At 44.6% G+C, this 27,160-nt stretch overlaps 1 protein-coding gene across 2 annotated transcripts in view; it reads right to left on the bottom strand.

Moving 5' to 3' along the window:
* The window catches only part of dyrk1b (dual-specificity tyrosine-(Y)-phosphorylation regulated kinase 1B), a 149,402-nt gene that overhangs the window by 91,828 nt on the left and 30,414 nt on the right, over positions 1-27,160 (bottom strand). The window contains exon 1 of one of the 2 annotated variants that reach the window (XM_083637159.1): positions 7,710-8,170. The exons of the other annotated variant lie outside the window; for it this stretch is intronic. Coding sequence (XP_083493285.1) covers positions 7,710-7,815 — 106 coding nt within the window. The 5' untranslated portion in view covers positions 7,816-8,170. Of the gene's footprint in view, positions 1-7,709; positions 8,171-27,160 lie in introns of those variants that run through there. 2 annotated transcript variants of the gene reach the window in all.

Raw genomic sequence — 27,160 nt, 5'->3', positions numbered from 1 at the left:
TTTCAATAACCAATGCTTCCTTTAGGAGCGTGTCTGTGTTTCAATAACCAATGCTTCCTTTAGGAGCGTGTCTGTGTTTCAATAACCAATGCTTCCTTTAGGAGCGTGTCTGTGTTTCAATAACCAATGCTTCCTTTAGGAGCGTGTCTGTGTTTCAATAACCAATGCTTCCTTTAGGAGCGTGTCTGTGTTTCAATAACCAATGCTTCCTTTAGGAGCGTGTCTGTGTTTCAATAACCAATGCTTCCTTTAGGAGCGTGTCTGTGTTTCAATAACCAATGCTTCCTTTAGGAGCGTGTCTGTGTTTCAATAACCAATGCTTCCTTTAGGAGCGTGTCTGTGTTTCAATAACCAATGCTTCCTTTAGGAGCGTGTCTGTGTTTCAATAACCAATGCTTCCTTTAGGAGCGTGTCTGTGTTTCAATAACCAATGCTTCCTTTAGGAGCGTGTCTGTGTTTCAATAACCAATGCTTCCTTGCGACGTGCCTGTTGAATGCCGACCAATTAAATATTCCTGCTGGCTGCTGCAAAGTTGACTTCTTAATGAGAACTTTGGAATAAAGATAGACTATGGAGCTATAAAGAATAGACTACAATAGAATAGAATACAGCAATAAATGCATGCGTAACGTTTATTTAGGAGCCAATTCTTTTGTAACTTTCTTTTTTTTGTGGTAACCACAACGGTTTGATTGGCTCCGCTAATTCGTGCGGTATGGAAAAAAACTAAATCATGGCAGCTCTAGTGCTAGGCCTGTCACACAATAATCTATTAATTGACTTTATCGTGATATATGGACATACCCCCCCCCCCCCCCCCAAAAAAAAAGGAAAAAGAAAATGAAAGAAAAAACAAAAACAAAAACAAACTAAATAATTTGAGGGATATGAAGGTGAAGGGATATTAGAGCCAGTGCAACATGTTGTTAGTGCAAAGACAGCAAGACGGGACAGTACAGGGACAAAGATCAGCCTGACATCACATAACAGGGTTGTCTCTCTCTCTCACACACACTCACTCACTCACTCACTCACACACACACACACACACACACACACACGGTGATGTACTGACTCTATTCCAGGAAGTCCAAAGGCCACATTGACGGTCAGCAGTGTTGATGCAAAGACTGTTTGTATGCATCTATCCAACACTCCATGACTATTTCCCAACACATACAGTGATGCTTCATTCACCTATGATATAAGTTTTGTTGAGTTGCATATTGGTATTGTTCTTGCTAGTTGCCTCTGCCAAGGAGGTTATGTTTTTCTGTGCCGTTTGTAGGATTACAGACAATCTACAGTACTGTGCTGATTTTCATTCAATTTGTTTGAGGGTGTAGCAAGGTTGAAATAATATTCCGATCCCCATTTTAGTACACAGAGGGGAACTTACTTAGCCTGATATTAGACTGAATTGTCAACTCGTTAAGACTCCCTTTCCATCTTCTAGTATGAGATTGCCCTCTTCTTTCTGTTTAAGCAATTTTGATGCAGGGAATCCCCCAGCCAATCACAAGAGACCAATGTATCCACATTAATCAATTCTAAAACAGCATCTATCACCCCATTTACACCAGTTTTTTAAATGCGACCTGTATCCGGATAAGTTATCTGGATAATGGTCGCATTTAAAAAACCAGGTGTAAATGGGGTGCAAGAGATCTAAACACAATATGAGCCAGACTACCCCCAGATGTGGTCAAAAAGATCTGATCACGTCCTGATCATGATGCGTTTACATCTCGCATTAACATGCATTTTTGCTTGTCCAGATAACATCCAGATAACTTATCCGGATACAGGTCACATTTAAAAACCAGGTGTAAATGGGGTGTAAGTCGTCTATGGTGACATCATTATTACTCCTCGCCACACTTGACAACAGCATTAGTTCTGCCCATTGTGCTGTTTGTTTATTGGCTAATCGTCAGTCCCCCTCGGCGCTCATCTTTTGTTCAACCGGGGAAAACACTGTTGCATGTCACGATACCAGAGCAAAAGCAGCCAAAACTCACCTCAGTGGGGTGGGCAGTTTTCTGTGTTAAAAGTTTGGGGTTAAGCCTAAAGCAGTGGTTTTCAACTTTAGGGTAGCGACCCTAAGTGGGGTCGCCTGGAATTCAAATAGGGTTGCCTGAAACTTCTTTAATATATATATATATACAGTATATATATACACAACACACAATTTAATACTAGGCATGCATGATATTTATCGGCCGATATGGCCATTTTGCGTTATTATTTATTATTCCAATAATTACATTTTAGCCGATAAATATCCCCCGATAATATGTGGTGTCGTGGACACCTTGGTCTCTAGTGATTGGTTAGGGAAGACCAAAGCCCGGCCCCTCATATAAATGCTCTGAAGTGACTGCATTCTCAGACCGAGGAAATTAGTTTATGAGTTGACGATGAAGTCTGAATATCAGGCTACATCTAGGGATGGGTATCGTTAGGATTTTATCGATATCGGTACCGATACCGGTACTGCTTATCGATACCGATACTTGATACTCTTATCGATACTACTCGCCATACTTTGATGCAAAAAATAAAAACCTAAAAAGATGTAAAAAGTTATTTTGTTATTAACTCATTGAGTGCCAATGACGACTATCGTCGTCAATTCAAATAGTAACGTAGAGTGCCAATGACGACTAAAGTCGTCAATTGCGTTTTTTGACGGTGGGACGTGGATCAAAGCCTGATGCATCTCCTGTAAAAATATGGTGGATGTCGAATGTGTATAAGCTATTTTACAGACCCATTAGGTGGCGACAGTGCTCTCCAGATTAGAGAAAGGTGAGGAAAAAACAGAGAAGAAGTCATGGGGAAACGGAAACCGCATCGGTATGCATCGATATGCATGAAGCATAACGTTAGCTGTGCCTGTGAACAGCAGCCAATCTGCTGCCACAATTGAGCCCCTCCGTCTCCGCTGCGATAGCCCCTCCACATGATTAGTTGCCGACACCAGCGTCTTTCTGAAAAGTTACATTATTCTCAGCTGGAAGCGCTGGGAGCCGGCTACAAAAACGGCGGAACGCTGTGAAAAAGCTGGGACTCGCCTGACACACGCAGCAGAGCGAGCAGAGCCACCAGAGACACTCCCACGGAGGAGGAGTTTGCAGTTGAGGGGGGTGGGGGTGCTGTTTTATTGAAGGAAATTACTGTTCAGATGTTTCAGGTCAGAAAATATTAGCTTCAGAGTCAGTGATTTGCTTGAAATGCTTCATTTCACAAAAGGCTCATTATCTCAGCTTCTAGATGGAAACGTCTGTTTTTGGTGAAATAAACCTATCTTCTCCGGCTGATAACTAAAGAACGGAAAATGATATCAATAAACTTTTTTTTGCTGATGATACAATAGAGTCTCATCGTTCTTTGGGCGTCTTCGGTGTTTACATAGTAATATCACACAATATTCTGTGGGGCTTGAGAAATCACTGAAAACGCTCTGAAAGGGCTGGCACTGGGATCTTCCGTTTTCCAAAAGTGGCTGGCACTCAATGAGTTAACTTTTTGCATCAATAATATATTGACCATTGTGAACATAGTCATTTATTAAATCTAGGCCACCTATGTACGGTAATTGAAATGTGCAATTATTTTTGAAATTGGAATCCTATGATAAGAGAAAACTGAGAAAACAGCTGTAGTTCACTCTAAGGGGGAATTCTACTACAACAACCAGAATGCATTGCGCTGGCCCGACTCTTTCAGTTTCACATATAGTCAATGGTTTCACTTCAGGGACAGAGAAAACCATCTCTACTGAGGGTCATTTTCATTCATAGCATGGTCTGGCTGAGCTGTTTAATCAAATAGCACAGCAACGTTGTTCAACACACTACCTCAACTTCACCAGCTCGTATCCAAGGTTCGTCCTATTTACTGGAACAGCAAACAACATTTCCATTGCATGAGAAGCTGACAGGATGTAACGCTTGTTCCAGGTATTAGTCAGTTCCCCAAGTAAACAGTTACCCCAGACGCCTGCGGCGCGCCTAGTCGTTGATTATCCCTTACTTAAACTAGAACGACCGCAACGCAGACTTATGCCTCCGCCATTAGTTCAGTCTTGAGTCCAAATCGCCATTTGAGGCAAATTGGAAGAAATTCCGTCAAGGCGCTCCTGAGATGTTGTGTTACAGACAGGGGCGCCACCAGGGATTTTGGGCCCCATGACAGGACATAGCATGGGCCCCACTGATGCCGGCGTCCGAAGGGCGGCGGCCGGAAAATTGGGGCTGTTTGAAGCTGATTTAGAGGATAATATCGCATTTTAAATTATATTAGGATAACACTGTAGTGTTGTCATTATTCAGTTCTAGAGTAAAAAAGCAAACAAACTGAAAAAAAGTAAATATAAAAAGAAACAAAAATCGCAATAAATCGTAATATCGAATCGCAATAATCGTAGAATCACAATACTTAGGAATCGCAATATATATCGAATCGGCACCCAAGTATCGTGATAGTATCGAATCGGGAGATAAGTGAATCGGCACAGCCCTAGTATTTAGTAGTACCGTATTATATTTTAGGGTCTGCTTATAAGTATAAGCCATGCCATTTGATTGGTCAGTGCAGCGGGCTTGAGTTGTACAATGTAGCTGTGAATATGTGTGCACTGCAGGGTTATCCTGGTGTGCACGTTGGTAAACTCAATAGTGTTGCAGCTTTGGTCATGTGAAAAGACCCTCAGTGAAATAAACTCTCTGCCATAACGCTGCCTTTAGTCAAAGCCATATTAATAATTTCCAAGGTTTTCTAGCAGCCTGATTCTGACTTTCTCTCCTCAAAATTTCAGAGCAAAATGCAACCAAAAAGAATCTGTGGTCTTGAACACACTCTTCCCCAGCTTGGGATGTGGCGAAACCATTGGTCGCCTGACTCGCCTCAGCTAGTAAACACCACGGTTTGAGCTAAGCTAATGCTAACTGGGACCTGAAGCCACGTGAGGCCATCCTGTGTTGAAAGCGGCCTGCAAAACACTGTTACTAAACAGGACAGGCAGCACTCATTTGTCTATATGAGAGTCACACAATTGCCACACACAGAATACTTTCTCCTGATGCTTCCATACCAGTGGCGGTGATGCTGATGAAAAGAATCTGTCAGCCAACAACAGTATAAACCCTTCACTGTCTCTCCTGTGTGTCTGTGTGTGTGTGTGTGTGTGTGTGCGTGTGTCTGTGTGTGTGTGTGTGTGTGTGTGTGCGTGCGTGTGTGTGCGTGTGTGCGTGTGACAAATAGGGTTGCCAACTTCTTGAAATGGAAATAAGGAACGGGGGGGGGGGGGGGGGGGGGGGGGGGCAGTCCGGCGGTGTGTGTGTGTGTGTGTGGGGGGGGGGGGGTGTCGGTTGAATCTAGCAATGTTAGAACTTCATTGGTCCTGACACACAACAAACAGAATGAGAGAGGTGCAATCTAGGCTGAGGGGCAGTCAGGCAGAGCAGCAGCGGCTGCGGGGTTTACTCGCTCAATACAAATAGAGGAAATACAGGACAAAGCGCGTCCCGTATCAGTTCAATACGGAACGCGTCTTTTTGTTTACAAATACGGGATGATTCCGTATTTTAAGGGACGGTTGGCAACCCTAGTTACAAAGGCTGTATCTGTCAGTATGTTACAGTGTTGGTGTGTTAAGACACTGTGCCATGCCTTAACACAGACAGACAGGCACGCACGCACACACACACACACACACACACACACACACACACACACACACACACAGAACATACTGGCACACACACACACAGCCACTGTAACATAGTGACACACATACCGTACACTCTGCCATACTGACAATCCGCCCACCATAACGCACACAACGACCATAACCAGAGGTGGAAAGAGTACTCACAAATCCTACTCAAGTACAAGTATTGTTACTTTAGTGAAAATTTACTCAAGTCAAAGTCAAAGTACGCCTTACGTTAAAAATATTTTATATCTCAATTATTTGCCCTAATAATTACATTCCACACATCCAGCACACGTTAACAGGGTCACATAAGCTGTCCTAAGCTGTCCCTGTCTTTGTCTGTTTTTTTCTGTTTTTGTTTGTCTTTGTCTGTTTTGTCTTTCATACTGAACAGCTCGTTCAGATACAGCCAGGGATGCTCCGTTTGGCAATTCTCTCCTTTGCCAGATGAGCTAGACCTGCTAGCTGCAGCGATATCACAATCACTATGTATCCATTGGCTGGCTCTCAGCAGTGTCAAATGAAACTCAGATTTCTGAACTAAAGCCGTGCTGGGACACACCGGGGCAATGCCAATGAAGTAAAGGCCGACTGTTATGTATGAACACAGCGCAACCGGAAAGACTACAGCCAACGGTCAACTAGCACGTACGTTCTGCACCTGCGTGAGACCTATAGGACTGTGGATATACAAACCAGATACATCCACCAAAGCAGCGTTTGCCCACCATTTTCACACCACTCTCACTCACCACTTAGACTGTTTCCTAATATAGCTATTTTTCTAATGGAGAATATATCTGATGCAAAATGTAAAATGGCTGTTTTCAGCCCTTGTCTGATCTTGTGCTTGTGGAACAACAAAGAGGCGGAAGAAGAAGAACACCGACAGGTTTAAGGAGCTTTCCTGAAGGCTGCGTCTTTGTGAAATTATTCATGTGTTGGAATGATCAGATGATAAGTAGAAAAATTAGAACATTTTGTGCGTGGCCCCACTTCTCATGCACTGCTTTCGCTCAACCAGCCAATCAGAATGATTTCTCTCACCGACGATCCCAACACTGATTCAACATGTAGAATCGGCTGACAAAGCGGACTAAAGCCAATGGTGCGGGACACACCACACAAAGTCACAAAGACGCTCACTGATGGCCCCCACATCTCACTGATGGCCCCCACATCTCACTGATGGCCCCCACATCTCACTGATGGCCCCCACATCTCACTGATGGCCCCCACATCTCACTGATGGCCCCCACATCTCACTGATGGCCCCCACATCTCACTGATGGCCCCCACATCTCACTGATGGCCCCCACATCTCACTGATGGCCCCCACATCTCACTGATGGCCCCCACATCTCACTGATGGACCCCACATCTCACTGATGGCCCCCACATCTCACTGATGGCCCCACATCTCACTGATGGCCCCACATCTCACTGATGGCCCCCACATTGCCAAGGGCCGAAAATCGCCCGGTGTGTCCCGGGCTTAATGTGACGATGGGGGTCATTAGAATGGTGTGGATCAGCTACATCTGTGTCTAATTCAATTGGCCAGTCTTCAGTGCAATATAATTTCATTGGCCGCTGCAATAACGAGGCACCAGTTTGGGCGCTCTAAATGCGGAACTGATTCTGGACCTGTTAGTAAGCAGTCCCAATGCTACAGTGCTGTTTTCATAGTGCGGTGTGCAAAACAAAATCTATTGTTTAAATGACTCCGGTAAGAGTAAAGATATAGCATTATAAATAGACTTTAAAAGTACAAATCCTACAAAATAACTACTCAAGTACTTGAGCATGCAGCCACTGTGAAATACTGAGACACACACACACACAATCAGTGTAAAGTTCCAGCACATACACTGCCATACCGACGCACACAGAGAAGTGACACAAGGAAGAGCTGTGTGTGTGTGCAGGACTTGGTGGTGTGGTGTGTGACACACACACACACACACACACGTCTTATGTACTGACTCTTGTTGTTCTTGCGAAGCAGGGCAGAGCTGATCCAGGGTTCTGATTGGACCATCCTGCTGGAGGGCGCCGTCTTCTCCTCCACCGATGACGACGTGATCACCATGGAGATGCTTGGCGATTGGTTAATCCAGCGGGGAAACACTGTCAATCAAAAGGCCGTGTGATGGGTGGACGGAGCTAGGGAGTCAGGTAGGGCTCATCAGGCGTGCTGCAGCGTTTTCAATCCCAGAGTTCACTTCCAGAATTTACATCCAATCAAATCACTCAATGTTGAAGTGGTGGGAAACCAACCCGACCAATCAAAAGGCACCGTCTCCTCTGGCTTCTGTGTTTTATTTATTTATTACTGTGGTTTCTAAGGCAACCAACTGGCGTACAGGCAGCTTGTCTGTCTCTCTGCAGTAAAAATATAAAGAATTAAACTTTGTCTTCTTCTGTGGTATAACACTATAGATATAGAGCTCTCTTTCTATATATATATATATACATATATATATATGTATATATATATATATATATATATGTATATATATATATATATATATATATTCTGTTTCTTTGTCAGCATGGGGAGTGGGGGTAACAGAATATTTGGTTAGTTAACTTACGTTAGTTTCTTTCTAAGTGTGTTTCTGTAGATTCATGCATTGTTTCTGGGTGCTGAAGGTAGGTTATTTAGGTATTCCTTCCAAGATAGACCTAACGAGTACTCCAGTATCTTAACTAGTAGGTACTCTGATTAAAGAGCATGCACTAAATGCCCCAAATGGTAAAAGGCATATGTTCTACTTGTGTAGGGTAGGTTCAACTAGTCTTGGGCAAGCTTAACAAGAACTACACAGTAACTAGCAGCTCTGTGACTGTTTTCAAACAGTGAGTTATAGCAGATTGGTTTCAACAGGGCCTGATTTCACTATTTTGGTAAGCTTAGCTCATCCAATTTAGCCTGTTGTTCCAGACCAGTAAAGCTCTCAATGCTAACCAGGCTAGTGTGACATGCTGTCAAGAGGACTGGGTGAGGCGGGGTGTTGGGAGGGGTGGGAGAGGAGGAGGTGGAGGGGGGCCTTTACCCCATCCCCAACACTAAAAATAGGATCAATTACTGACACTTTGTGAGGGGACTGGGCTCTGGACAGAGTATGGCAGGCTAGAGTGATGTTATCTCTCAGATTAATCCACTGACACACACTGACTGTCACAGAGCCTCTACAGCCTGTGTTTTACTGTTCTTTAGCTCCCCTTCCCCCGCCTACAGAAGAAGTCAGCTGCTGCCCTTAGCTAACTGCTAGCCTCTGGGAGGGGGAGAGAGGGGCTGTGCTAAAAAGAAGCCTGAGAATAGCCGAACCCCCGACACACTATACAAAATGTCTCCCTGTCATATGGCAGCAGGGGCACGGCACACACACGTGAACAAACCAGTCCAGCTCAGAGGGTTGATTCGACGCTGAATAGTTGCAGGAATAACAATAAATAGTCCCCCCAGCAGGATATCCACACTCGCTGGTCAACACGCCTGTACACAAGCAACGCGACGTCCTCTCGTAGGCAGGTACACGACACCTTTAATAACAGCCTCTTCCGAAGAAAAAGATAGCATCAGTTTAGATCCAATGTCTGAGGCTACAGTTTGCCGGATAACGATTCCCCGTGTGCAAGTAATGCGTTGCTGCAGAACAAGCCGTCGACAGTATTCCACTTCCCAAACTCTTGACACTTGGTCTTCTGTTTACCAAAATATATTTCGATCCAGGAAGTAGTCAATACCCTTCAAGGTAATCCTACCCAAACTAAAACCACCAAAACGGCGTTTAAAACAAACAAAAGCACGAGGGTGGTTTCAAAATAAACCCAATCCAGTGAAGTTCCTGAGCTGGCTGACAGTCAAACGCTGTAGAGGCTCCTCCGCCCCGGGAGCTGCTTCGGTAAGTTGGATCTCTTCTTGACGCTCCTCCGGTCGTCCTCTCGCGCTCTCCTCCGTCGTTGTCTTTAGTTTGTCTTTTTTATTCCTCCGAGGTGGAAACCTTCGCAAGGGCGACGTCGGCTCATGTTTCTCGCCCCCCGTGTCCCTGTCGGTAGTTCCCCGTTATTCCGAGTCTCTCTGCCCGACTCCAGCTCAGCTCCCCACCCTGCGATACGGACCGTACCATCTGGCTGTGGGCGGGGGCCGCGGCTCGCCTGTCTGACGCAGCTTCACACATGACCGTCAAAACTAGGGCCGATAAACGCATCCCCAAAAGCGAAAAGACATCAGCGAGATTTGGGCGAAGGGTTTAACATCAACCACGAGCCACAGAGCGGCTGATTTAACTGGAATAACGTCAACAACAGAATGTATGTCAGGTACAGGGCCAGTCGACCTCCCCCTGGCTGCAGTAGTCTGGTCCAAGCAGGCCGCTCCTGTCCTGTCCATTTATAGTAACAGCAGGATATATACTGGAACTTTATATATACACATAAATAGACACCCTTTTACTTAAACTATTCATATAGCCTCTGTGTCGAAACTTTTATAGAAATACGGTGAAATCCAAAGGGACAACTACCTTTCTAAAACACTTTATAGTACTTAATACATGCAGTATAAAACTATATACCGGTACATGTCTGGAAATTAACCAACTATGACGAGCGGAATCCCATTCTTAAATACCTTGCAAATGGTCCACAAAATATAGCGTTCGACTGCAAACAGTTTGAGATGAGAGAGAGAGATTGAGGAGACATACAATTGATAAATCCTTTAGATATTTTTTCCACAGTATATTTATATCTAAAAAATAAAGAGGCTGGCTCTTACTAAACTGTGATCACAGACAGAGCTTTATCGTTTGTAATGTCTGACCTGAAGTGGCAAGTCAACTGAAATATATGAAGCATTTAGAAGGCTAAACTTTTGCAAAGAAAGATGAGCCCCCTGGCTTTAATACAGCCAGGCTTGTTTTGTTCCTCCAGTCCTTCAAAATTATTTCAACTTTTCTGTGCTAAAGCGCGCGCACATGCAGCCCCTCTCCTCCTCCCCCAGCACGCGCCCTCCTAGGCTCTGTTGCTATCCAACGCCATGGCAGCCGCGACGCGATTGGCCAGAACGAGTCCCGTCCCTCGCTGCGATTGGCCAGCGGTCGTGTCTATGGGCGGGGCGGTCGGCTTGGTTTCCCCGTGTCTCTTCAAACGGCGCGAGGCAGGAATGACGCGGAAATAGTTTGAAGAAGATGCCAGGTAGAGGGGGGAGGAGAGAGGGGGGGATTGGCCGCTACACACAAGAGGGGGAGAGAGGGGGGGGGGGAGGCCAGAGGAAGAGAGATAGCCGGGAGAGAGAGGGACACATGCCCATAAAGTGACATTCCACAGCGCACACACACACACACACACACAGAGAGAGACGGAGAGAGAGAGGCCTGAGAGAGAGGGAGAGAGAGGCCTGGCCTGTCTATCACAAACCAACCAACGCTAAAAGTTGTTCCTGTTGCTATCCGACCGTTCCAGCTAAATCAGGCACAAGGCTGCCTGGGAACAGCTCTACACACACGCGCAGTCATAAACCATTGGGCAGTTTGTTATCATTTGAAGCAAAAATCCACCCTACAACACTATTTACACTGACTGCACTGAGTTTCTCAGATTCACTTACTTTCCATTTCTTAAAACAGCATTCACACAGGACTAGTGGTACATGGCGGCTTCCAGTGATTTGTAATAAATGCAGAGGTTGTCAGTGATTTTAATCCCATGCAGATTTGTCATGTCAGTAATTTAATTCTAAATGTATTCATCTGTAAGCAATCCTTTAGAATTTGAGGTTCAGTATATTTAAAAAAGAAGCTTAGATTAATCGACTAATCAAAAAAGTAGCCGTTAGATTAACTCATTGGCTGCCACGTAGGGCTGTGCCGATTCACTTATCTCCCGATTCGATACTATCACGATACTTGGGTGCCGATTCGATATATATTGCGATTCTTAAGTATTGCGATTCTACGATTATTGCGATTCGATATTACGATTTATTGCGATTTTTGTTTCTTTTTTTCTTTTCTTTTTTCAGTTTGTTTGCTTTTTACACTAGATTAGAACATGGGAAAAGTTGAATCATACACTAGAGACTGTATATTATATATCATGAGTAGGGCTGGGCGATATAGTTAAAAACAGGGGCGGACTGGGATCATAATTCAGGCCGGGCATTAGATACCAAGCAGGCCAGGCCGATATGGGTGTGTAATTATTACTTCAGACTAACTAATAAAGTAATAAAACCACTAGTAAACCAGTAGGCGGCGCCTGGCCTGCTGTTCAGTGAGTGGCCTGACTGCGGGCACAAAAAAAAAAAAAAAAAAAAAAAAAAAAAATTCCTTCAGAGCGTTTTCAGTGATTTCTCAAGACCCACAGAATATTGTGTGATATTACTATGTAAACACCGAACACGCCCAAAGAACGATGAGACTCTCTTGTATCATCAGCAAAAACAAGTTTATTGATATCATTTTCCGTTCTTTAGTTATCAGCAGGCGTGGACTGCATAATCGGGCACGTCGGGCAAATGCCTGGCCTGAAAAAAAAAAAAAAAAAAAAAAAAAAAAAAATTGGTGCCCGCAGTCAGGCCACTCACTGAACAGCAGGCCAGGCGCCGCCTACTGGTTTACTAGTGGTTTTATTACTTTATTCAGGGTTAAAGTGGGTGCATCTCATTGTAAAATTGGACTCGGCCCAAATTGGGCTTCCAACGGCCCAAATCTGGCTTCAAACGGCCCAAATTGGGCTTCAAACGGCCCAAATCTGGCTTCAAATGACCCAAATTGGGCATCAAACGGCCCAAATCTGGCTTCAAATGGCCCAAATTGGGCTTCAAACGGCCCAAATTGGGCTTCAAACGGCCCAAATTTTGGCCTGAATTATGATCCCAGTCCGCCCCTGGTTATCAGCAGTAGAAGATAGGTTGGTTTCACCAAAAACAGATGTTTCAAACTAGAACCTGAGATAATGAGCCTTTTGTGAAATGAAGCATTTCAAGCACATCACTGACTCTGAAGCTAATATTTTCTGATGTAGTGACACCTCAAAAATAATTTCCTTCAATAAAACAGCGAAAACAAAGGAATTTTGATGGCAAAATAATATTTTTTAGCTGCAACCAGCAGCGCTGGCCCCTGCGTGTGCAGACCCTACACCTTCTTGCTGGTCTTGATTTACTGCTGGTGGGCATCAGGTATTCTAGCTTGTGTTTGCCAATCTGTCCATCGAGCCTGCTGTCTGGGTCGGTGTTGTATGGTGCCCTGCGTGCCCCACCCCCCTCAACTGCAAACTCCTCCGTGGGAGTGTCTCTGGTGGCTCTCTGCTGCTCTGAACTTTCTGCTGCACGTTTCAAAGTGCGCTGCATCCAGCGTATATTTTCACAGCGCTCCGCCGTTTTTGTGCGCCGGCTCCAAGCGCTTCCAGCTGAGAATAATTTAACTTTTCAGAAAGACGCTGGTGTCGGGTGCTCCTTTTCTGGCAACTAATCATATGGAGAAACTATCGCAACAGACAGAAAGGCTCAATTGTGGGAGCAGATTGGCTGCTGTTCACAGGCACAGCTAACGTTACAGCATGCATCGGTTTCCGTTTCCCCACGGCTTCTTCTCTGTTTTTTCCTCATCTTTCTCTAATCCGGAGAGCACTGTCGCCACCTAATGGGTCTGTAAAATAGCTTATACACCTTCAACATCCCCCATATTTTTACAGGAGATGCATCAGGCTTTGATCCACGTCCCACCGTCAAAAAACGCAATTGACGTCTTTAGACGTCAATGGCACTCTACGTTACTATTTGAATTGACGTCTTTAGACGTCATTGGCACTCAATGAGTTTGGGACAGCCTTATCCCATACAATGTCCATGTCCTATGCAAATAATATTTTAAAAGGGAAATTGACTGTACAACTGAATTCATAGCATTCCTGTCAATTTCGAGCCATATGAAATCCGCGTTCACGGAATCGCGGACAGAATTGACCAATACAAATGGAATCTACTGTAAAACGTGGAATACTGCAGAATTTGCCATAATTGGGCTGAAATTCAATATATAATGATGTTAATAAGGTGACGTCACACACTCTCTCCGGATCTTCCTCACACACAGCTGCCTGCCCTTGGCCTTGTTAAGGACATACTCCATGCGAGGGCCGTGCGGCCAATATGACATAATCGCGGTGGGGGCGAGGCCACCGCAGCCGTAAACGCGTGTCGCCAGAGTTTTCTAGCAGCGCGCCGCTCCGCTTTGCAGGGAGACAATAGATCCATGGGAGAGACAGAACGAGAAATGAAATGAAGAAGTAAGTAGGCTACACTGAGCCATGTTTTGACCACATTTCTTGACCCATGTGGTAAACTTTGATTTCTAACTGTTCGTTTTTAGTCATTTCAAGTAATGTGTTGTGTTGAGATCTAGGCCTATTTACATTCAATAACTAGAACGACCGCAACGAAGACTTATGCCTCCGCCATTAGTTCATTCTGGGGTCCAAATCACCATTTGAGGCAAATTGGAAGAGATTCCGTCAAGGCGCTCCTGTGATGTTGCGTTACAGAGCTTGGAAATTGGGTGTGTGAGAGATCACAGCGACCTTGAACTTTGACCACCAAAATGTAATCAGTTCATCCTTGAGTCCATGTCGGTGTTTGAGACAAGTTTGATTAAATTCCGTCAAGGCATTCCTGAGATATCGCGTTAACAAGCTTGAAAATGGCGTTCGAGAGCTCACCTTGACCTTTGACCTTTGACCACCAAAATCTAATCAGATCATCCTTGAGTCTAAGGCGATGTTTGAGGCAAATTTGATGAAAGTCCGTCAAGGCATTCGTGAGATATCGCGTTAACAAGCTGGAAAATGGCGTTTGAGAGGTCAGTGACCATGACCTTTGACCTTTGACCAGCAAAATTTAATCAGTTCATCCTTGAGTCCAAGTCGATGTTTGAGACAAGTTAGATTAAATTCCGTCAAGGCATTCCTGAGATATCACGTTAACAAGCTTGAAAATGGCATTCGAGAGGTGACAGTGACCTTGACCTTTGACTTTTGACCACCAAAATGTAATCAGTTCATCCTTGAGTCTAAGTAGATGTTTGAGGCAAATTTGATGAAATTCCTTCAAGGTATTCATGAGATATCGCGTTAACAAGCTGGAAAATGGCGTTTGAGAGGTCACAGTGACCTTGACCTTTGACCACCAAAATGTAATCAGTTCATCCTTGAGTCCAAGTCGATGTTTGAGACAAGTTTGATTAAATTCCGTCAAGGCATTCCTGAGATATCGCATTAACAAGCTTGAAAATGGCATTCGAGAGGTCACAGTGACCTTGACCTTTGACCTTTGACCACCAAAATCTAATCAGTTCATCCTTGAGTCCAAGTCGATGTTTGAGACAAGTTTGATTAAATTCCGTCAAGGCATTCCTGAGATATCGCGTTAACAAGCTTGAAAATGGCGTTCGAGAGGTCACAGTGACCTTGACCTTTGACCTTTGACCACCAAAATCTAATCAAATCATCCTTGAGTCTAAGTCGATGTTTGAGGCAAATTTGATGAAATTCCGTCCAGGCGTTCCTCAGATATCGCGTTAACAAACATCGTACGGACGGACGGACGGCCGTACGGACGTACGGACGGACAACCCGGATCCATAATGCCTCCGGCCTGGCTATCGCCGGCGGAGGCATAAAAACAGGATTGGCGATTCTATTCATGTGCTGATACAATTGTTTGAGAGTGAAACCACAATCTACTGAAAATAATGGCATTCCATTGACTTTTAATTGAGTTTAATTGACTTTATCATGGGCCATTCACTGTATATGTATGTAAACAGCAGTACTCTGAGCAGCACTCTGAGTATGACCCCCTCTGTCCCAGCGCAGGGTGAGCATGCAGTCTGCGGAGCTCCGCCTCTCGCTGCCCGCATGGAGTATGTCCCGGGCTTTACAGTGGACTCTGCAGTAACGTTAGTTAACGAGCGCATTCCCCCCCTGCATAGCGTTAGTGACATGTGCAGAGACAATAATATGGACATGTCGATAACCCTGTGTGAAGTGTGCGTGAAGGAGCCTACATAACGTTAGCTGTGAATAATTGCCTCAATAGACCTTCTTACTTACGTATTCTATTTAATTCTGTTATGTTGTTCTTTTAAAACGTTATAACATTAGCTACTTGCAGACAGTCTTGATCACGTTAGCTCAATTGACTGACTGTTTAAATACTTTGTAGACGCAGACGTAGACGTTACCTTGTTATCAGCGTTGTTCATGTTATATCCACTTTTGCACATGATGATCTTTTGTGGCTGTGTATTCTTATTCACTTGACACATGACGTTTTACACCATTTCTTTCTCTAGCAGCTGCACATTGACCTATGTCAAGTTAGCAAACATAAACACCACCACTTCCTGTTAGAACTGTCAAAATAAAATTACATTTGAAGCATTTTCTGATGTTCAAAAAACTCACTGTTGAAAAAAGTGAATGTTTTGTTCACAGTTGTTTTTTCTTTACTTGAAGCACACAATGAGAAGCTTAAAAGCACTTTACAAAAAAAAATAAAAAAAAAATTGAATAAAATGTTCTACTGTATTTCTGACTTGAAGCACTTGTTAAAAATAGTGCATTGTTGTGTAAATTGACTTGTTATATCTTATTAAATTGTGGACATTTATTCATCCCCACATATTAGACACAATTTCTGATGGTAAAATGAGCGTAAAAAGCAAAATACAGAATCCAGAAATTTTTTAACTGAACATTTTTAATTTGGAAAAAAATAAAATGGATTTCATATGGCTCTAAATTAAATCAATATTTGAGCACATGAACAACTCTCTCTCAAAGGTAGAAACCAGAGAACCAATGCTCTAACCTGCTGTTGCATCAAGACCAATCAAGACACACTATTCAGTGTTTTCAATCTCTCTGGGCTAAATCTCAGCTGTTATTCCATATTTATAAACTATAGGCTACTGTGTCGCAGGAGTCACAAATCCTACCAAATCACCATTAGCAACTTTTTGTGCATACATACACAAATTAATATAAACAGAGCACAGTGCGAGATCATAATCTGTTAACAGGAGTAATTTACTCTTATTCCATGAACTGACCAATTGAAATGCATTGATGATTACTATTTCCTCACTCTATGAGGTAATACTTCAATGTGATAGAGCAGTCATTCTCAGCCCTCATCATATCAAGGACCCCTAATTTAGTCCACATTAGAGTCACGGACCACCCCATCTGAGAATATGTATATTGTCAGATATGATTTTGCCCAGAATTCCATGACTATAGACCTATTTGTAATATACTGTAGGTAGAGAAATAACAGAGAAACAGTCATTATTCTACATTATTTACTTCCAGTAACTGAAATAGCCCAATGGTGAAGTTTAAAGAAACCCTAAAGTCAAAAATTAGTTTTTATTCTTGTTCCTTCTGGTGGATGTTTGTTTGCACTGTGCAGAATGATGTCTGTGCAGAGTTTGACACTAGACGGCTGTTTTCACAATCAATTATTATTATTCAAAGTAGAGTATATTATATACATCTTAAAACATGACTTTAGGGGGTCTTTAAAGGAACAGCTCACCCTAAAATCCAAAATACATATATCCCATCTCACCTGTAGTGCTATTTATCCATCTATATCGTTTTGTGTTAGTTGCCTGAGTTTTGGAGGTATCAGTGGCAGATAGGGCTGGGACGGATCAGAAAACCCACGGATCGGATCGCGTGACGGATTTTTAGCCACGGATCACGGATTTTTCGGATCAGCAAAAAATAAATAAATAGGCTATATCAGATTTTTTCTCTCAAAATTAGATTTTCGATTTGAATTTTTAATACTATTATACTTCTCTAACCATTTGTTGCCCTGCACAGCTCAAAAAATATTTTTTTCTCATGACACAATTTATGCTTTTACTCTGAAGGCACAACTGAACAACCCAACTTCCTGTTTTAGGTGGCACTGCGCCTAACTTCCTGCCTGTTGCTTGCTAACGTAGTCACATGACACGGGTAGGCTACAGACCAGACCGGGTGAGTCTGGAAACATAACGTTGATGCTACGTTATGCTACTCGGTGGCCCCACGTGTTGTTTTGTTGTTATGCGTCCAAGGCAACATTTCACCGTCCGGTGATAATGTGTTCGTGAAACGTGTGCGCGCGTGTGTGTGTGTGTGTGTGTGTGTGTGTGTGTGCGTGTTGTGGCTCGTGCTATCTTGTGCAGCGCGCAACATGCTGCTCGCATTCCTGTGCTTTTTCAGAGGTGTTGAAATAAGTTTGCTGTCTTTAGTAGCCACTAGCCACAGCCTTCAGAGAGACTTTACAGCGAAGGGATGAGGAAGCTCACTTGTGCTTGCCATGATGATGCCTGTCTGTGTCTGGCTGCGCTGCAGGCGTTCTCATACACTAACGTTAAACGTTAAATGAAACGGGGGGGGGGGGGGGGGGGGGTCCGCGGACCAAGACGTTCCGAACCGTGTGCCGAACCGTGGGGGCTGATCCGTACGGGTCACGGATTATCCGTGATCCGTCCCAGCCCTAGTGGCAGAGTTTCTGCCTTCTCTCCAATACAATGGAACTGGATGGCACTCGGCTTGTGGTCAAAATAAGAAATACATTTGATAAACTCAACAGCAATGTCTCTTTTCAGAAATCATGACCCCGTTACTCCAGATAATGCACAGAACTTGTTATGAGCAGTTTCATGGAGGAACTATTTTCTTTTGACCGAACTGCTGCTACCTAGTTCCTACATGACTGAGACTGCAAAAGAAAATAGTTTCTACATGAAACTGCTCACAACAAAGTATGTGCATTATCTTGAGTAACCGGGTCATGATTTCTGGAAAGAGACAATGCTGTTGAGTTTTTCAAATGTATTTTTCTGGTGCTGCGAGCACTACAAGCCAAGTGCCATCCAGTTCCATTGTATTCAAGAGAAGGCAGACATCTCTGCGGCCGATATCTCCTGAACTAACTTCGGTACGGTACGGTTCAACTTCGGTACGGTTCAAAAGTTATGGACCAAAACGTAAAGACGGCTGTTATAGTGTCACCTAGTGGTCAACTAGTGTAATTTTTCCAACCATACTAAAAGGTGACTGTGAACCTACCTACTAAGTTTGGTAGCGGCAGGTGTTATGGTTTCTGAGTGGGACCAAATCGGCTTGCAAATTGGCGACTACACTCAGTTCTCTGTCTCTATCCGCTTCGCTCAGTAGAGACTGAGAACCTCCCCCCACCTCTAGTTGTTAAAAGTGGGTGGATACAATTTCAGAGTTAGAAGAAACATTGCATCGCAGAACCAATCCTAAGTCTTGAGGGCGGGCCTACATTCTGGGGGCGGTGTCCCTGTGCCAACAACAAGTCGCAGACAGTAGGCCAAGCTTAATAGACAAAGCTTTTACCGTAACCAGTTGGTAAACAAGCCAGCAAGTCTTTCTTGTCCTGTGTTAAAATCTTTAAACAAAGCCGCTGTAAATCCCTAATTGCACCAATCTTGTGGATTGAGCACACATCAGATAAAACTGACTCAAATAACGTTACATTTCTCGAGACATCCATTTTCTCTGTGAAGCTCTCTCTGTGTTACAATTCTCCGGTTCGTGTTTCACTACGGAGGACAATAGTGGGCGCACCACTTCCGGGTAGGAAAAAAATTGTAAAATAAACAACAGGTATAAACTCTCTTTGCAGCACATCAGTGTCATGCTCTCTTGGTCTGTATTGGAACTATGAAACATTGCATTGCCGCTACCAAATAAAATTAAAATAATAAATGTAGGCGTGTCTGCTGCCGGCCGTTCTCGCCGGCCTGGAAAAGACAGATTTTGACAATGATGTTCCCAGACGTTTGGTGTAGGTGGCGCTGTTGGCGTCGCTCAGCAAACGTCTGGGAGCCGAGACTAATTGGTAGGGATGTACCGATCCACTTTTTTTCAGTTCCGATCCAATCAGATATCTTGAATTTGGATATCTGCCGATACCGATATTATTCCGATATCAGCGCTATTTTTTCTTGACTATACAGTACAGACAAAAATTTGGCCAATTGAAGAAAAAAGGAAAGAAAAATACAACTTGCAAAAAACTAAATGAAGAAAAATATACAAGGCAAATGAGGTTACTTCTAAATCAAATCAGCACTATTTAGGCATTGCTGCTTTAAATAAGGGCCGTCTGCCTGTAGCTGGCTCCTACTAAGATACATTACTTAGTGTTTTGTAATCAATTCTTTCATTACATTAGCTGTTAGGTACCTGGTTCATAATATCCCACAATAACAATTGGTTCATTAGATATTTCCAAAACAATTTGAATTGATTCGTGAAAAGTAATATAGCCTACATTGATTTGCCAAGATATGTCTTGTGTGTCTTTATTTTTACTGGAATGTTTTGTGCAAATGAGTACAGCCACGAGTGTGTCGCTATGTGAGGCTACCGGCATTAACGTTACAATACTGCTATGATTTGATGCTGACATCAGAGAGGGCGAGCGAGAGAGAGAGCAAACGCCCTCAGCAAACAGCCAGGGCTACACGGACAGCTTCACGGTAATCCCTTTGGCCTTCGTGTTGTCTGGTGGAAGTTTGTTCTGCTTCTGGAATGTTCTCTCGAAACACCAAAAATCAAGACAGCAACGTATGTTTGCAAAGCTGTCGTTCCGAGGGGTGGACGCTCCGTTGCGTTGTCTGAAAACAGCAGCCAAAGAGACAGACAACACAAGCTGAAAGGAGACACTCGAGGAGTGACTCCGGGATGCGGAGTGGGCTTCCGGCGGTCAACACGAGGGCTGGATGGATTAGTGAGAAGTTGTCCGTGTATCTACTATTTCATATCTCCACGCCACGGGCATATTACGTTAGCGAAGTGACGAGTCGGCTCAGCTGAGCTCTGTGTACAGCCAGCCACAGTGGGTGCTGCGGCCGACCTGGCTGCTGCTACAGGCTAGCGATCTGCAAACTGTGGAATGGAATTTCTGGAGACTGGAACGGAGGCGTGCCTCATGTTACTTGGCTCATTCAGCGCGAGCGCGAGCCATGTAAAAACTGGATCGGCAGCACATGGCACGTGGATCGGCAAAACCCGAACCATGAATTACGTCAGTATCGGCACCCGATACCGATATTGGATCGGCCCCATCCCTAGGTTTACCGTTTACCCACTGCCAGTGACCACACAGGGTTTACCCACTGCCAGTGACCACACAAGGTTTACCCACTGCCAGTGACCACACAGGGTTTACCCACTGCCAGTGACCACACAGGGTTTACCCACTGCCAGTGACCACACAGGGTTTACCCACTGCCAGTGACCACACAGGGTTTACCCACTGCCAGTGACCACACAGGGTTTACCCACTGCCAGTGACCACACAGGGTTTACCCACTGCCAGTGACCACACAGGGTTTACCCACTGCCAGTGACCACACAGGGTTTACCCACTGCCAGTGACCACACAGGGTTTACCCACTGCCAGTGACCACACAGGGTTTACCCACTGCCAGTGACCACACAGGGTTTACCCACTGCCAGTGACCACACAGGGTTTACCCACTGCCAGTGACCACACAGGGTTTACCCACTGTGGTTGCAATGCAGAACATTCGCACGGAATTTCGTACCACATTCCGCCTCTGCATTCGCACCGCATCTGTGTGAAACGGCCTTTACAGTGCACAGCCACTTGGATAAATACACAATATACAATAAATGCATTTTAAATTGTAATCCTGTAATCCCAATTTTTACTATACGTGTATGTGACTGTAAACTTGATTACATCTTTGTTCTGTAACTGTAAGGGATTAGTTACCTTTTTTGTATGCTGGTTACAGTAACTGGATTACATGTAATCAGTTACTTCCCAAGCCTGCTCTGTAGCATATAAACGGAATATGATGGGATATTCTATAAGCAACTCTGTTGTAAACACCTTAATCCAGATATTGTCTTATTTAGGTGAAGGTCAATAGTTGGATTATTGCCATCCATGTAAACATAGTCAGTGACAACTAGGAGGGCAGAGGAAGGGGCTAGGAGGGCAGAGGATGGGGGCTAGGAGGGCAGAGGATGGGGGCTAGGAGGGCAGAGGATGGGGGCTAGGAGGGGCAGAGGATGGGGGCTAGGAGGGCAGAGAATGGGGGCTAGGAGGGCAGAGGATGGGGGCTAGGAGGGGCAGAGGATGGGGGCTAGGAGGGGCAGAGGATGGGGGCTAGGAGGGCAGAGGATGGGGCTAGGAGGGCAGAGGATGGGGCTAGGAGGGGCAGAGGATGGGGGCTAGGAGGGCAGAGGATGGGGCTAGGAGGGCAGAGGATGGGGCTAGGAGGGCAGAGGATGGGGCTAGGAGGGCAGAGGATGGGGCTAGGAGGGCAGAGGATGGGGCTAGGAGGGCAGAGGATGGGGCTAGGAGGGCAGAGGATGGGGCTAGGAGGGCAGAGGATGGGGGCTGGGCAAGAAACAGAAAGACGGAGATGGACTTAAACTATGCTGTCATTCATCCCGTTCAGTAGAGTAGCCCACTGTGTAGTGTGTATATGTGAATTGATGATTTTCATTGGATGAGAAAAATATCCCGTGACTATTCAGCTACTTTTGGAACTAGTCGGTGACTACTAACATGCAGTAGTCGTGAATGCCCTTAGTGTCTGCACTCCTGAGGAAAAACAAGTGGAGTTTACTGTATAGCACATCGTCAGTATCTGCCGATAAAGTCTTTCAAATGAAATATCGTCACCGGCCCGAAACAACCAAGTAAAACTATTTTTATACATTTTACAAAATGTAGATGGAAAAAGAATGGCAGATGAAATACCTTGGTTCACATGCCTAAACCGGAAGGGGGCGTGTATTTGGCTCTCTATATCGCCATATCGGATATCAGCCAAAAAGATCCAATATTGTGCATCCCTAGTTGCCTACGGATCTACTGTCATCATGCAAAGCCCACAATAACCTCAGTGTGTGTGTGTGTGTGTGTGTGTGTGTGTGTGTGTGTGTGTTGCGGGGGGAGACGGGGGATTTGCATACAGTAGGCTACAGCACACAAAAGGACTAGATGACCTACAATTGCTCTGCACTTTCTCTAGCAAAACCGTAAGGGTGTGTGTACTCAACATGACTGATTATGTGAGTGGTGTTACAACAGGTAACACATGTGAGTGGTGTTACAACAGGTAACACATGTGAGTGGTGTTACAGCAGATAACACATTATGTGAGCGGTTACAACAGGTAACACATGTGAGTGGTGTTACAGCAGGTAACACATTATGTGAGCGGTTACAACAGGTAACACATGTGAGTGGTGTTACAGCAGGTAACACATTATGTGAGCGGTTACAACAGGTAACACATGTGAGTGGTGTTACAGCAGGTAACACACATTATGTGAGCGGTTACAACAGGTAACACATGTGAGTGGTGTTACAGCAGGTAACACATTATGTGAGCGGTTACAACAGGTAACACATGTGAGTGGTGTTACAGCAGGTAACACACATTATGTGAGCGGTTACAACAGGTAACACATGTGAGTGGTGTTACAGCAGATAACACATTATGTGAGCGGTTACAACAGGTAACACATGTGAGTGGTGTTACAGCAGGTAACACACATTATGTGAGCGGTTACAACAGGTAACACATGTGAGTGGTGTTACAGCAGGTAACACATTATGTGAGCGGTTACAACAGGTAACACATGTGAGTGGTGTTACAGCAGGTAACACACATTATGTGAGCGGTTACAACAGGTAACACATGTGAGTGGTGTTACAGCAGGTAACACATTATGTGAGCGGTTACAACAGGTAACACATGTGAGTGGTGTTACAGCAGGTAACACATTATGTGAGCGGTTACAACAGGTAACACATGTGAGTGGTGTTACAGCAGATAACACATTATGTGAGCGGTTACAACAGGTAACACATGTGAGTGGTGTTACAGCAGGTAACACACATTATGTGAGCGGTTACAACAGGTAACACATTTGAGTGGTGTTACAGCAGATAACACATTATGTGAGCGGTTACAACAGGTAACACATGTGAGTGGTGTTACAGCAGGTAACACACATTATGTGAGCGGTTACAACAGGTAACACATGTGAGTGGTGTTACAGCAGGTAACACACATTATGTGAGCGGTTACAACAGGTAACACATGTGAGTGGTGTTACAGCAGGTAACACATGTGAGTGGTGTTACAACAGGTAACACATGTGAGTGGTGTTACAGCAGGTAACACATTATGTGAGCGGTTACAACAGGTAACACATGTGAGTGGTGTTACAGCAGGTAACACATTATGTGAGCGGTTACAACAGGTAACACATGTGAGTGGTGTTACAGCGGGTAACACATTATGTGAGCGGTTACAACAGGTAACACATGTGAGTGGTGTTACAGCAGGTAACACATTATGTGAGCGGTTACAACAGGTAACACATGTGAGTGGTGTTACAGCAGGTAACACATTATGTGAGCGGTTACAACAGGTAACACATGTGAGTGGTGTTACAGCAGGTAACACATTATGTGAGCGGTTACAACAGGTAACACATGTGAGTGGTGTTACAGCAGGTAACACATTATGTGAGCGGTTACAACAGGTAACACATGTGAGTGGTGTTACAGTGGGTAACACATTATGTGAGCGGTTACAACAGGTAACACATGTGAGTGGTGTTACAGCAGGTAACACATTATGTGAGCGGTTACAACAGGTAACACATGTGAGTGGTGTTACAGCAGGTAACACATTATGTGAGCGGTTACAACAGGTAACACATGTGAGTGGTGTTACAGCAGGTAACACATTATGTGAGCGGTTACAACAGGTAACACATGTGAGTGGTGTTACAGCAGGTAACACATTATGTGAGCGGTTACAACAGGTAACACATGTGAGTGGTGTTACAGCAGGTAACACACATTATGTGAGCGGTTACAACAGGTAACACATGTGAGTGGTGTTACAGCAGGTAACACATTATGTGAGCGGTTACAACAGGTAACACATGTGAGTGGTGTTACAGCAGGTAACACATGTGAGTGGTGTTACAGCAGGTAACACATGTGAGTGGTGTTACAGCAGGTAACACATTATGTGAGCGGTTACAACAGGTAACACATGTGAGTGGTGTTACAGCAGAGCCCTTTTCCCACATGCGCTTTGTACCGCAAAATGACCGGTACGTGGTCTAATGCCTGCATGTGAGAAAGGCGCCGTGCCGGTATAAGCGCGACCCCGTCGTCCCCGACATTTCACCAGTCTCTAGCCAGTCAGAAGAGCGGTATGCTTTTAAGGAGACGCAAGTGGAAACGGGTCCAGTCATTTTCCGCGACAGCGGTCCTTCAATCATGGGCGAGGAGTAGCCTACACACGTTGCTTAATGTTCCAGCGGGCATAATCTAATCATTCGCGCACATTAAAGCAAACTGGCGAAATGATCTTGTGATAGCCTAATAACAGCAGTATGTCAGCTTGCTGATTTCCGAAGGCAACCCCGGACACATCAAACGCAGCCAGTCTGTAAAAAGTGCTTCAACGCAGGTGAACGGATAAACATCGAACCAGCAACTATTTCTCTCAGACACGGATCCCAACTTCTTCAAAGTGCATCATCTAATCATTCGCGCACATCAAAGCAAACTACTTCCAGATTTCGCTTGTGCATTTTGCTTTCTCTACATACATACAAGCGTTGAGCAGCTTGCAAGCCTTTCTCGCTGTCTGTCCCTGGCTGCTGCTCTCGAGCAGAGAGGGGAGGGGGTTAATCGGCTGTGTTTATTACGCTGGCGGCTTGACGCTGCTCTTAAGTCAAACGAGTGTGATTTATTGTGTGACAACTGACAAGCGAAGTTATTTCGAGTTTTGCCGACCCCCCAAATAAGCTCCCCCCTCCCCCCCGCCCCCCCCCCCCCCCCCAACATACTGGCAAATTCGCTGATAGATTCCCACATGCGCGAGCCGAAGTGTGAAGGGAAATGTCCGATATTGACTTACAGGTAATTTTCCGGTACGCATGTGGGAAAACGGCTCATGTAACACATTATGTGAGCGGTTACAACAGGTAACACATGTGAGTGGTGTTACAGCAGGTAATGCACATTATGTGAGCGGTTACAACAGGTAACACATGTGAGTGGTGTTACAGCAGGTAATGCACATTATGTGAGCGGTTACAACAGGTAACACATGTGAGTGGTGTTACAGCGGGTAATGCACATTATGTGAGCGGTTACAACAGGTAACACATGTGAGTGGTGTTACAGCAGGTAACACATTATGTGAGCGGTTACAACAGGTAACACATGTGAGTGGTGTTACAGCAGGTAATGCACATTATGTGAGCGGTTACAACAGGTAACACATGTGAGTGGTGTTACAGCAGGTAACACATTATGTGAGCGGTTACAACAGGTAACACATGTGAGTGGTGTTACAGCAGGTAATGCACATTATGTGAGCGGTTACAACAGGTAACACATGTGAGTGGTGTTACAGCAGGTAATGCACATTATGTGAGCGGTTACAACAGGTAACACATGTGAGTGGTGTTACAGCAGGTAATGCACATTATGTGAGCGGTTACAACAGGTAACACATGTGAGTGGTGTTACAGCAGGTAATGCACATTATGTGAGCGGTTACAACAGGTAACACATGTGAGTGGTGTTACAGCAGGTAACACATTATGTGAGCGGTTACAACAGGTAACACATGTGAGTGGTGTTACAGCAGGTAATGCACATTATGTGAGCGGTTACAACAGGTAACACATGTGAGTGGTGTTACAGCAGGTAACACATTATGTGAGCGGTTACAACAGGTAACACATGTGAGTGGTGTTACAGCAGGTAACACATTATGTGAGCGGTTACAACAGGTAACACATGTGAGTGGTGTTACAGCAGGTAACACATTATGTGAGCGGTTACAACAGGTAACACATGTGAGTGGTGTTACAGCAGGTAACACACATTATGTGAGTGGTGTTACAGCAGGTAACACACATTATGTGAGCGGTTACAACAGATAACACACAAACCTTTCCATCTCTGATGATGATGTAAGAAGTCATTGGCAGAACGCCTCACAGTGTCATGTTTTAACAAGACATTTCATTACAAACATTTGACACAGGAACACCTTGTGTATCAATCTTGCATCGGTCCAAAAGGGGGTCACAGGCGCACAAGATTGCAAACGTGAATTTCAAACTGTGTATTGGAATATTCAACTAAGCTTCACAAACAAGTTACCTTGGATTTAGATAGGGCCACCCCCTCCCCCCACAGACACATCCATTCTCCCAGGACAGCTGTAATTGCAGTTATAAACTCATTCAAATTTATAGTGCTCTGGCAATAAATATTTATGCACTCCATGCCTTTTAAA

The sequence above is a fragment of the Poromitra crassiceps genome, assembly GCF_964638095.1.
Source record: "Poromitra crassiceps genome assembly, chromosome: 1".
Classification (NCBI taxonomy): domain Eukaryota; kingdom Metazoa; phylum Chordata; class Actinopteri; order Beryciformes; family Melamphaidae; genus Poromitra; species Poromitra crassiceps.
This window is presented reverse-complemented; position numbering and strand designations above follow the sequence as displayed.